This window comes from Ursus arctos, unplaced genomic scaffold (assembly GCF_023065955.2).
Source record: "Ursus arctos isolate Adak ecotype North America unplaced genomic scaffold, UrsArc2.0 scaffold_3, whole genome shotgun sequence".
Taxonomy (NCBI): Eukaryota; Metazoa; Chordata; class Mammalia; order Carnivora; family Ursidae; genus Ursus; species Ursus arctos.
Window position 1 is genome coordinate 34,225,300 of NW_026622985.1, and position 13,093 is coordinate 34,238,392.

Below are 13,093 nucleotides of genomic sequence, written 5' to 3' on the forward strand. Positions count from 1 at the left end.
TAAAGCTTGCTGAAGTTTTCCCATTTTTCAGTTTTTCATTTCCAAATGAGCTTAATGAGTTTTGCGTTCTGTTTTTGAAATAAACTTGATAATGTAGTAATAACTTTGGTGGAAAATGGAGTTTTTTAGAAAAAACTTTTTGAAATCATTTCAGTTTATGTTTTCTCAGAGTCTGGCACATTGGAGGTGTTTAATAAATATTTCTTGAGTAAATTGGATTGCCCTCTTTGTCTCTAATTGGTATGGTGTTGACACAGTTCAAATTTATGTTAAGTATGAGGGAAAGAAAACCAACATTTTACACCTTTTGTGTTCCAGGTACTTCTTTTTTTTTTTAAGATTTTATTTATTTTAGAAGGGGGGGGTTGTGGAGTGGAGGGGCAGAGGGAGAGAATCTCAAGCAGACTCCGAGCAGAGCACAGAGCCTGACTTGGGGCTTGATCTCACGACCCTGAGATCAGGCCCTGAGCTGAAATAAAGAATTGGACACTCAGCTGACTGAGCCACCCAGGCACTTCTGTGCCATGTACTTTTACAGATGCTTTAGGTGCATACATCATAGAAAGACAAACTGACAGCTGGTCTAACGTTCTGTTCTTCTAGGCTTTAACATTTTTATTCTTATAAGTAATATCTCTTGATACTGGATTCAGTGTCAGGGGTTTAGTAAATATCTTTAGTAAGATCTCTGTTGAACATATAGTTTATTTTGATGTTCATATAGAAACCTAAAGACAAATTCCTCTTTTTAGTCAAAAACATGTTTCTAGTCCCAAATTCTCAGGGCATTTTTTGTTATGAAGAATATACTGTCTCTCATCAAACAATCTTGTTTTTGCTTCTCTATAGAATGAACTGCCTCCTTATCCTTTTGCTGACTGTTTTCTGACTTAAACTAGTTCTGTATTTATATGTTCTTACATTATTTAGAGTCTTTATAGAGTTAGACGGAATGTAGATTGTATAAACAGTTGCACGAATTAAGCAATCATTAATTAACGTAATGTTTACTCTTAAAAATATGTTTGAAATCCTACAAGTAAAACATTAATTGTAGAAAAATATACATAAGCAAAAAGAAGAAAATAAAAATTAATATTTATGCATGCAAAGCTGGTTCTTTTAATGTGTATGTAAGCAAATAGTTTTTAAAAGTAAGATTATGCTGTACACACAGTTTCATAATATTTTTCCCACTTTCTATGTTATAAATAATTTTTCATTTCAGTAAATATGCTACCCACATAACTTTTAATAGCTTGACAGTATTTCAGTGTAAGATCTTATGGATTAATTAACCAGTTTCCTCTTCTTAGATATTTATTTTATTTCTAGCTTTTGTCATTATGAACACTGTAGTAAATATTCTTAAAGCTAAATCTTTGCACACATCTTTATTTAGGATAAGCGATGAGAAATGAAATTGCATTGTCAGAGGCTTTGCATTTATAAGGCTCTTGGTTCATTTTTCCAAAATTGCCCTCCAGAAAGTGTGTTTCAATTTATACTCCTCATCAGTGATGTCTGCTTTTATCCCTTTCCCTGTACACATGAATGCTGATTATTTTGTATTTATTAGCTTAATTGTCAGATACCAGAAGGTAGCATATCAAGAATAATTTATGTTGTTTATCACTCAGGCATATTTAGGATGTGAAGGAAATTAAACTGGGACATTTAATTGATCGTTGGGGTTAATTTGGTTGACTTGTTGGATAGGTGAGTAGACCTTTTCTCTCTTCTTGGAAGCTACAAATTTGAACATTTGCTCAATGAGGTGTTTTCAATTCGAATAATAATACTATATACATTTACTTGAGTTGTTCCTCAGGTCACTTTTAGAATATTACAAAGAATAAAGCTGTCAGATTTATTATCACATATTTGTACCATCACCATGCATATATTTTCTTACATATGAATATATATTGATCTAAAGGATCTATGGAAGGCAAAACTATTTATTGTTAAGAGGAGGCTGCAAGTTTTGAGGGTCTTGGATTTCAACAGGCACACTGTCTGCTGCTGGGTCTTGGGGGTAGTAAGGAAATCTGAACAATGACAGGAGAGGAGGAGAGCGTAGGGCAGGTGAAAGGAACCGTAGGTTGTCTGGGTAGGTTTAACTGGATTTTCCATGTGAAGATTTGGTTGTTTTCAGTGTTCTCTGGGACTGAGTGCCTCTGGAGTGCATGCTTTGGGCTGTAGTTTTCTGGGTAGCCAGTCTTCCCTCTTTGGCTGGAAACGGAGGGGTTTCCTGGTCACTTGAAACTGGCTCAGGTATGGCAAAGCCCCTGGCCTACCCAAGTCTAAGAACCTGTCAGTGTAGTGTAGACTGCTGGGAGGTGTGTGTGTGTGTGTGTGTGTGTGTGTGTGTGTGTGTGGTGTGGGGGAGGGTTGGGAGTAAATGTTGAAGAACCAACCTGTCTTTAGAGCGTGGCATGACTGCCAGCAGAAACAAAAAATAATTTACTGGTAGAAAGCCATTCTTGAGACCTATCAAGAAACCCTATTTTTAATTTGAAGGTGCTTTTACATTTAAAAACTGCTCTTTTTTTGGTGATAATCTCAGTTTAGGGGTTCACAGCATTTTATCATTTATAACTTTAAAAGATAAATTATGTAATTCTGATTACACCTGCTTTGCTTGTTTTATGTTTGTGTTTTTAAATAATGAGTGAATCTAGTTTGGTACGAGGAAAGTTTTGCTACAGTTTATGTGTATTGTCTTCGGAGAGTCATAGTGTTTATTTTTTCATTTTATTTTTTTTTAAAAGATTTTATTCACTTATTTGAGAGAGAAAGAGAGACAGAAATAGTGACAGAGAGCATGAGTGGGGAGGAGAGGGAGAAGCAGGCTCCCCGCTGATCAGGGAGCCCGACATAGGGCTCGATCCCAGGACCCTGGGATCATGACCTGAGCTGAAGGCAGATGCTTAACTGACGGAGCCGCACAGCCACCCGAGTCATAATGTTTAAAGCTTCATAGAGAATGTAGGTTATTTGCTTTATCCCTAAGGGTGTTTAGATCAATGAAGCAGTATTATAGCATCATGACCAAGTAAGTCACAAAGTTGGGCCCCAAGCCCAAACGTGTGCTACCCACTCCACTATACTGTGCACATCTCTGGCTTCCAATGGCTAGAAAGTACTGAAGATGTTCATATTTTGTACAGCTTGGCCCTTACAGAAGTAATTAGAGCTTGGAGAGATCTTGTAATTGCTTGGCCCAGCCACTTATATAGGTCGAGAGGTCAGCCTCCCCAGAGGTGTTTTTGGCTCCTGGGCCTAGTGCTGTTTGGATCTGCAGCATACTTCCTGAAGCCTCCCAGACAAGCAGTGGTCCTCCCCACCAGTTTCTGGTGATAGAGCTCACAGTGCTAACAGCATTCATCTAAAGGTACTGCTAACTCTTTGTTGTTTTTTGAAATCCATCTATCAGCGTGTGTATGAAGTTGGGGATGGGGGATGGCAGCGCTGGGAGTTTTGGATCCCTGTGAGGATGCCAAGACATCTGTTCCCTTTATGTTTGTCAGGATGTGATTAGAGTGCTAAATCAAAGAACAAAAAACACCTTAAGGATACTACTAAGAATTTTTATTTTGACGTTGTAATCTAAAAATCATCTTCCTGAAATTCGTGTAGGAATTTGGTAATAGAGATTTCTGATAAGCATAAAAGCAAATTAATAAGAATTAAAAAGCTAAATCTAGAAGTCTCCTTTTTTCATATTTACCACTTAGCTCTGCACTTAAGCAACTTTTAAAAGATGGTATTTTTTTTCATTGTGTGCTTCAAATTGGGAAAGGCTGCTCATATTCATTTCACGTTCTTTGAAAATGGCCTCTAGATTCTTTTTGTTTGTTTATAATTAAGGCTGAGATGTTGCTGGTTTTACTAAGCTAATTTCATCCTTTTTATTTTAGCAGGTAGGTTGGTTGAAGTAGATAAATAGCAGAAATGGAAGGTGCAAAGTGTTACTCTTAGCTGACAATGATGAAATAAGATATGATATCTGTGGATTTTTTTAAGATTTTATTTATTTATTTGACAGTGATAGAGACAGCCAGCGAGAGAGGAAACACAAGCAGGGGGAGTGGGAGAGGAAGAAGCAGGCTCATAGCGGAAGAGCCTGATGTGGGGCTTGATCCCATAACGCCGGGATCACGCCCTGAGCCGAAGGCAGACTCTTAACTGCTGTGCCACCCAGGCGCCCCATATCTGTGGATTTTTTAAAGTGTTAATCAAAATTTGATTAAGATGCATATTTTGATGTTTGAATAGTGAAGCGTAGTGGAAATGCTATGTTGGACTTTTTACATTATAACATCCAGATTTGTGAATATTCTCTAAATCCTGCCCCTTAGAATATTTGTTACCTTTTATAATCCTCAGAGATACTAGACATGTATGTTATCTGTATAGAGGTTGTGGATTTTTTAAAAAATTATATTACTTAAAGTATTCTTTTCTGCATGTTTTTTGAGACATTTCTAAAATACTGTCCTTTTTTTCTTTTCCGCTCACCTCACAACTTTTGCTGGATATGTTGACACTACTGGCTTTCAGACAAAGAATGGCAATGGAGAATAGCCCTAGAACACAGAAAAATATTTGATAATTAAATTTCTATTTCCCATATATTCTTAATTTTTAAAACAGAATTTAAAGACATGTTGTTTTAGTACTTTGGGGTGTCTCACTGTGAATATTTTCTAAATGGATCAATTCAAGACTTTCATCACTATTTATAGGTGATATGAACATGGAACTGGAATTACACTGTGGCAGTCCCCTGCCTTAGTATTTCTGGTCTTATCCTGAATGAATTGTCCCTTAATTGGGACTTGAACTGAGATGGAAGTTTTAGGTATTTAGTAATTAGTGGGTGGATTAAACTTGTAATGAGGTAGGCAGATCCAGGAATCTCTAGTACTGTTTTATGAAAGGTGAAATTTCAGTCCCCAGTGGTTTTGTTGTGTAAGGGCATGTGACCCCTATGTTGCGGAAATAGTGCAGGCCGGGCCCAGGGCTTCTAGTTCCTTCTGTAGGCCTCTTTCTATTATGCGCTGCTGGCGTGAGAAAGAATAGATGTCTGAGTGGAAGTTTCAATGGGCTGTTAATTCAGAAACTCAAATTCGCTTCTTGGCCTTTTATTTTTTGGTTACTTATGCAATTATTTGCTTTATATGCTGGTTTCTTTGAATTTCTTTTGTTATAGTTATGATTTACCCATGTCCATGTGATAAGATTCTCTACTTAAAATTTAGAGGTGATTTTTGTAAATTGATGAGAGAACACTAATTGCAAATGATTTTAGTAATAAGGTGTTAAAAGCATGAGAAGCATTTGTTGCTATGAGAGTTGACATCAGTTGGTTGCATGGTACAGAGGAAAGTGGTTTTTGGAGTCCAGTTTTAAAATGAAATGACTCTTTTAACTTATTGCCAGTATGGTCTTCATCTGCAGAAGTTAACACATCTGGGCTTAAATGTATTGAAAACAATATTTTTTATCTATTCCACCTTGCCCTCTTTCCTTAAACTATTTACTGTATATGTATTTAGTACAATGAATCTCTACATTTGTTTCTATTTTAGAATATAAATTTAGGCAAGAATCATCTTGTTATCTGGTGCTCAGTACATCATAGTTTTATTTGTGAAGATAATGCAATTTGTGTTCTTTTGGAAGACTTTCAGGCATGTGCAGTGGTTTAGCTAGATTTGTGAATTATTTACACTTGTATCCGTTTGGTGAGAAAAAACTTGCTGTAACTTCAGTAATTTCAACTTTTTTTGGAAAAGAGTTTACATATACATCTTTGTGTATCTCATCCAAACCCATTACGTTTCAACAAATCATCAAGAGGTAACATAGTAAAGAACCTCCTTTTCCTCAAATAAATAGGCAAATAATGTAGCTAGACTGTGGCTGGGTAGAAAATAGAAGGTAGTAGTAGTTCTAAGGTTCAATTTTCTGGTTTGTTAAACTGTCACAAGTATAATAAAAATTAATTGGTGAACTATAACACAGTTATTTGTATAGTTGTAATTTTTCTTTGGGAAGAAATAAGACTAACACTGTCTTCCTTTTATCTACCCGAAAGAATGTTGGGAAATAATTAGATTAAATTTATTTGCATGAACTTATGTAAAGTTGAGTTTATGAAGGTGAAAAAAAATTGTCTTGTAAAAGAGTACCTTTATTCAGGTGAACGATTGCTGAGTTACAGCCCAGAACTTTTTTGTAATTTTTTTTCTTCTCTTTGCCCTCTGCTTTTAGCTTTTTCCTGACCTTGTGCATCAATATCAAGTTTTTATTACATGTGTCTGCTATAAGAGATATGTAATGGTGGGATAAAAATAAACCAAGGAGGGAAAAAAATCAAGACTGGTTCATTGTAAAGGTGGTAATTACAAAAATAAACATGAAATGTAAACATAAGAAATTACTCCAAATTATGGCTTAAGTATGAAAAAATATTTTATATTAATCTCTGCAAGCCATGTGTAAATCTGGATGGTCGTTCTAATTCTTCTGTGAATACGTACTTATAGCCAATGTGGTATATTTAGAGAAGTGTCCCTTCTTACATTTCTTTCATTTCGTCCCCAACCTCACCTTGTAAAGGTACCTAACTTCAGTGTTTTCTTGTTTATCTTCCCTCTGTTTATTTTTGTGATCTCAGATATATGCATCAAATTTTTTCTATTTATGATATATATATAATTTTAAATATATATATTTTTTATATATATGGTACATATAACATATATTATACATATAATTTAAAATTTTTCCCTTTCTCATATATGTATGTCATGAAGGGGAAGTTTTAAAAAATTTTAATTCCAATATTGTTAACATGCAGTGTGTTATTAGTTTCAGATGTACAATATAGTGATTCAACAATTCAATACATTACTTGGTACTCATCAAGATAAGTGTACTCTTTTTTCTTTTTTCTTTTTTTTTTTTTTTGAGAGCAAGAGAGCATGAATGGGGGGTGGGGGGAGAGGGAGAGGGAGAGAGAATCTATTGCAGGCTCAATCTCATGACCTGAGCCAAAGAGTCGGGTGCTTAACTGACTGAGCCACCCAGGCTCCCCCAAGATAAATGTACTCTTAATCCCCTTCACCTATTTTACCCATCCCCTTACCTACCTCCCATCCTGGATGGAGCTTGAGAATATAATGCTAAGTGAAATATGTCTGTCAGAGAAAAAATTTATGTGGACTTTTAGAAACAAAACAAATGAACAAAGTTAAAAAAAAGAGACAAACCAAAAAACAGACTCTTAACTATAGAGAACAAACAGATGGTTACCAGGAGAAATTTTTTTTAATTAAAAAAGTGTAAATATGCATGTATCAGCTTATTATTTTTCATAGTTGTGTAGTACTCTTTTGTGTGTATGAACAGTAGTTTATTCAGCCAGTCTCCTGTTTGGACATTTAGATAGATTCCAGTATTTCACAGTTACAAATAATCCTTCACAATGAATAACTCTGTGCATATACAGTTTCGCATTGTTTGAGTTGTATCTTCAGGATAAATTCCTAGAAGTAGGATTCCTGGGTCAAAGGGAATATACACATGTAGTTTTGTTAAACAATGCCAAATTCCCTCGTATAGGGTTGTATCATTTTTCATTCCCACCAGCAATGTATGATAATGGGTGCTTTTTCACAGCCTTGACAACAGAATATATAGAGTGTCAAAGATAAACAAAGCCAAATATTAAATTAAAGTTGTATGGACAGATTTTAGCCAGTAACATGCTATCGAAATAGGGAAAAGAATCCGGTGTGAATGAGGCTCAACTTCCATTTGTACAGAGGTGACTGGGCATTTTAAAGGGAGGGGGATGAGGTGGGGCTCAGAGTCAGGGATTGAAAAATTACAGAGAACAGGAAGTGGTGGTTAGTCCCTGTGAAGTCCATCTGTGTTTGCTAACTGGGGCTTACTTAAGTTAGACTCCCATTCTCTCCCTCAGAGGCTGGGAGATAGGGGCCCTATCTTCAGTTGTTGGCTGGAACAGACAGTAAATTCTTTTGGCAGGCTTGAGTTTTCTCAGGGAGGCACTTTAACGGGGACTAGGGTCAGCCTAGGGATGCAGCCTTGAGCTGTTAGAAACTATGTTAGTGTTTTGTTCAAGTCTTTATAGGCCAAGAATGAGGACTGGCTGAGAAGAGAGCTTAGAGGATCTTGGCTAGATCTTACCTAAGTCAAGGAGAGTATTTTTGTTAACGGTCAGCTTTAAAATTCTCACCAATCTGATGAGTGAGAATTTGTGTCTTATTGTAGCTTTAATGTACATTTGCCCTATTAATGAGTGACGTTGGACATGTTTTCTTAGGTTTAATGGCCATTTTTGTATCTCGATTTGTACAGTTTGCTTGTGACTTCTTCCCATTCTTGTATAGGATGTTTGGTCTTTTTCTCCAAAACTTTTAAGAGTTCTTTATAAATGCAGGATATTGACTCTTTGTTGTGATATATGTTGTGAATATTTTTTCAGGTTTGTCATGTCTTTTGACTTTGCTTATGGTGTTTTGTTTTGCCATGTAAATTCTTTTTTAATGTACTAAAACATATCAGATTTTACATTTTACTACCTCTGAAGTTTGAGTCATAGTTAAAAAGCCTTTCCTTATATCAAGTTGAGAAACGAATTAACTCAAGTTTTCTTCTAGTGCTAGTATAGTTTTATTTTTTGCATTTAGATCTCTTACCATTTGGAGCTTATTCTTGTGTATGGTATGAGGGGTGTATTGTTATTTGTATATATGAATGCTGTTGTTTTTTGCATTAATTTTATATCCTACTTTACTAAATTATTTTACTGAGTTAGTTATATTATTGATTCTCTAAGAATTATATTCTAGATATATTATGTCATTTGCAGATAGAAATAGTTTGATTTCTTCTTTTCCAGTTTATTTGCTTCTTCCTCTTTTCTCTAGTCTAATTGCATTGGCTAATACTTCCAGAACATTGTTAAATAGTGGTGGGGATAGTGGGCATCCTTGTCTTGTTCCTGACCACAGTGGGTATGCCTTAGTTTCCTTATCTTAAAGAAATATCCATCCATTTTTTTATAAGTTATTATTAGGAACAGCTGTTGAATTTGGTCAAAAAGTTTATTCCAGCTTCTATTAGGATAATCATTTGGTTTTTCTTGTTAGACTATTACTATGGTGAATTATATTAATAGATTTTGTTAGATTGAACCATTCTGCCATTCTTGGCACAAAGCCAACTTGGGTAGTCTGACTCCAGAGTTTAATAACTCCTTTATTTTACTACCTCCTAGTTGAGTTTCAGAGATTTGACATGCTTGCACAAAAGTGAACTGAGCCATTCAAGTTCATGTTTTTATTAATTGCTTGATGAATGTTTTAATAAACATGGAACTTAGAGGCGGGAAAGATCATTATGGAGAGAAAAAATGTTTTGAAAGAGAGGGGACCACTACCAACCTGTGCTATCTTAAGCATCAATCACACCATAGCTATATTTGCTATGTAGCTTATTTCTACTAGCTGTTTACTTGGGAGGGCTTAATATATACCTGTCTTACTAGCCTTTCAGTGTTTTATCAACATGACTGGTTGTGGTAGATTGATTACAAAAGGAAGAAATGCTACAGAATCTCAAATGATGAAGCAAATGCTCCGTTATGACAGACAGAAAGCCTGCCAAATAGAATGGAGGCATCACTCTAACTGTGGGGAAAAAAGGGCAGAATGATAAGCTGGTAGTTTATACAAAGGACAGAGAGGAAAAAAATCTACTCACTTTCATTAGGGAGATTTGAGACTACATATTGTTTCATAGCCATGTTATGTAAAACATTATTTTTAAATGTTATTAATTGATACGAAATATTTATAAAATATCCCCATGGTTTCTAGAATTTAGACATTTTCAAAGGTACTTAACACAAATGACATGCTGGATTGATTTCCTTTTTGCAAGTTGTGATAATTTTTAAAGTTGGGTTTTCTCATTTTCTTCAGCATGTTACACCAGACAGCTATATTCCATGCCTTGCTGACCTGTGCAAAGCACTGTGGGAAGTTATGCTCAGCTATTACAGGACTATGGAATGGCATGAAAAGCATGACAATGAGGATACTACTTCTGCTTCTGGTAGGAGATTATTTTAAAAACAACTATAAATATGCTATATTTCTGGAATAAGGATAAAAAAAAAAGGATAGCCATTTCAGGAACTTTAGTGACCCGTAGGTTAAATATTCACCAAAGAAAGTCATTCAGCTTCTATAAAAGCTCCATTACCTTTGGGGATTAACTGGGCCAAAGGACTTCTTAAGTGATAGATATTACCAGTTTTCAGGAATATGTGGTGATGGCTTTAGGACTAAATTATTAACAAGAGGCTTTTAAAAAAATTAATTGCAAATTAGGTAAGACTTTAGTCTGTCCAATTTACGCTTATGTTTAATATTAAATCTATTTGCTAACTTTCAAGTTGTACTAATAAAGCTAGATTCTAAGAATTAATCATTATACTTTTCTGGGGTGCCTGGGTGGCTCAGTCAGTTAAGTGTCTGCCTTTGGCTCAGGTCATAATCCCAGGGTCCTGGATATAGCCCCATGTTGGGTTCCCAATAAATAAATAAACAAATAAATAAAGTCTTTTTAAAAATTAAAAAACATACATAGTTTTCTTCCTTTGAAAACACAGTAGGACTTAAAATTTCCTTTAAAAAAAGGTTTTAAAATATTAATCTTTGAATGGAAAACACAACTTTAAATGACTATGGTATAGTCAGCTACATAAAGAACAAATCTTTGAGAAATTATATTAACTAGACATTATATTTAAATTACTTCATTTGTATAATTAAATATCTTAAGTGATTATCCTTGAACAATAGATTAAATATTCAAAATACTTTTAAGAGTAATAAATATTTTTATCAGCATTCTGTTTAATATGAACAAAATAAATTATACTGCACAGGTTTTTTGTATTGCATACAATTTAATGAAGCTAGTCAATTAAATTATTTTAGTAACTTCTAATTTCTGAGGTGCTTGGTTTCTGTGTTTGGGTGGGTGGAAGAAAACATATTGTAGGATTCTGGTGGTATAGAAGATATAAGTTTCATATTTGTCTTGACTCATAAGCTGCTTATTAATAGAGATAGTAAATATAGATAGCAAAAAATAACATAGGAAAATTCTATAGAGGGCTTTTCATCCTTTTAGAAATATTGCTGGAGAGATGGTAAAGGAAGGGAAAGAGGAGAAAGCAGAGAAAAGGGTGGGCACTGAGCCATGTTTCTAGGCCAGACTGTTTTTACCCAGCTCCTATACTCCCATCCCTGTACCACCTCTGCGAGCATCGGCATTGCAGTCGGAGATATCTGGCTTCAGATTTTGATTGCCATTTTCCAAAGATGAGAATGTGAAGAAGTTTATCTTCTCCAGGCCTCAGCTTCCTTCTTAAAGTGGGAGGTTAAAAAAATCAAAACAAACAGCTCCATAGGGTAGTAACTCATCTACTTGTAGGTTTGCTGTAAAGTTTAGGGATAATGTAAAGTGCTTACACTGGTTGTTGTTAATATCAAAGGAAATGGGTCCAGAGATAATGATGATGATGATGAAATGTCCACAGGCTTTTTTTTTTTTTTTTAAATCTCAAGTTACTTAGGGAATTGCTGGGCTTACTGGGACTCCAGAGCTTCACAAGTTTATCCAGTTTTGGCAACCTTTATTTTTTTCTAGGTGCAGAAACTATTAAGACATTTCAGCATCTCTTTTCCCTTTTCTAGTGCATTATTTAAGGAGAAACCAGAAAGGAAGTTTGAAACAAAGTTAATACACACTTTAGTTATAAGAGTTCAGGGGACGATACACATTCATCATAGTGAAGTTTGCTTTTTTGCTTCAGGCTCATAGTTTGCATGTATTGTTTTATATATGTATGTATTTTCACTGGGGTGTAGAGTCAAAACACTGTTTGAGCCTTATATGCTTAGTACTGTTTGCTAGAATTCCTTAACCTGATTCTGGGTATCTTAAGAATATTCAGGACTCTGATTAGCCTAACATCTGACAATATATTGAATTTGAAAAAGTCATTTATTCACCTGAAATTATTCCTTTCATATTCACATTAAGGAATACAATTGTGGGAGTGTGTAATTTGAATCTTTTTCTTCACAGAACTTCATAAAGCTGATAGGGTCTCAAGAGGTCATCTGCTGTAGCACTACAGTGATACTACTGATATCCTAACACTTTACCATTCTAAAAGAAAACTCAAAAGCAGTCATCCAGGTGCACTATCCTGAGCTGCTGGGTCCATAATAGCCAGACCATACAGACAGTAAAGTTTAAGCCGTTGATCAGATGTACACGCGGCATGAATATGGGGCCTGGCCTACGCAAGGGCCTTTTGCTGGTTACCAGCGCTCACCCTGCTAGCCTGAGATGAAATAATATCCTCAGTTGTTCCACACAGTTTATTCACAAAAAGGCATAATCTTTTTAATAAACATATATATACATGTATTTTCAGTTGCTTTTAGGGGGAAATTTGTTTTCAAGCAAGTCATTGCTCTCACCTATTGAACTGGACGTTGTTAGATTATTTGTCTAGACTGGATAAGACTATTCTGGATCATGAAAAATATAAAACATGTGCATCATTACCTTACTGCATGAGCAGTTCTGCAATCTGTACTCTTGTTAACATGCACATTAACTGATAATTAGGTTAATGGGTCTTGTAATGCCCCGACAGCAGGTAGTATATGTCATTGAGAACCCCATCTCTGGGATCACACTATCCAACTTGGAATCCCAGCTCCAATCGCATATGTACTGAGTGGTCTTAGGTATAAAATACTTAACATTTCACGGTCTAAGTTTATGTATGTTTCGAATGCGTTTAATCCTAACGCCTATTTTTGACATTGTTTTGATTGTATAAATATTGAACATATTTTCTATATTTTACAGAGGCTTACAATACATGAAAGTTAAAATGATTTCTTTTTGGAAAACAAAAAAGTTGTGAAGCAAATCTGAAAATGTGTATCCTCTTTTATTTTCA

At 35.1% G+C, this 13,093-nt stretch overlaps 1 protein-coding gene across 2 annotated transcripts in view; it reads left to right on the plus strand.

The window, feature by feature from the left end:
• The window catches only part of VPS50 (VPS50 subunit of EARP/GARPII complex), a 122,656-nt gene that overhangs the window by 45,180 nt on the left and 64,383 nt on the right, over positions 1-13,093 (plus strand). For both annotated transcript variants that reach the window (XM_026505740.4, XM_044386519.3), the window contains one exon: positions 10,023-10,155. In XM_026505740.4, coding sequence (XP_026361525.1) covers positions 10,023-10,155 — 133 coding nt within the window. The remainder of the gene's footprint in view (positions 1-10,022; positions 10,156-13,093) is intronic.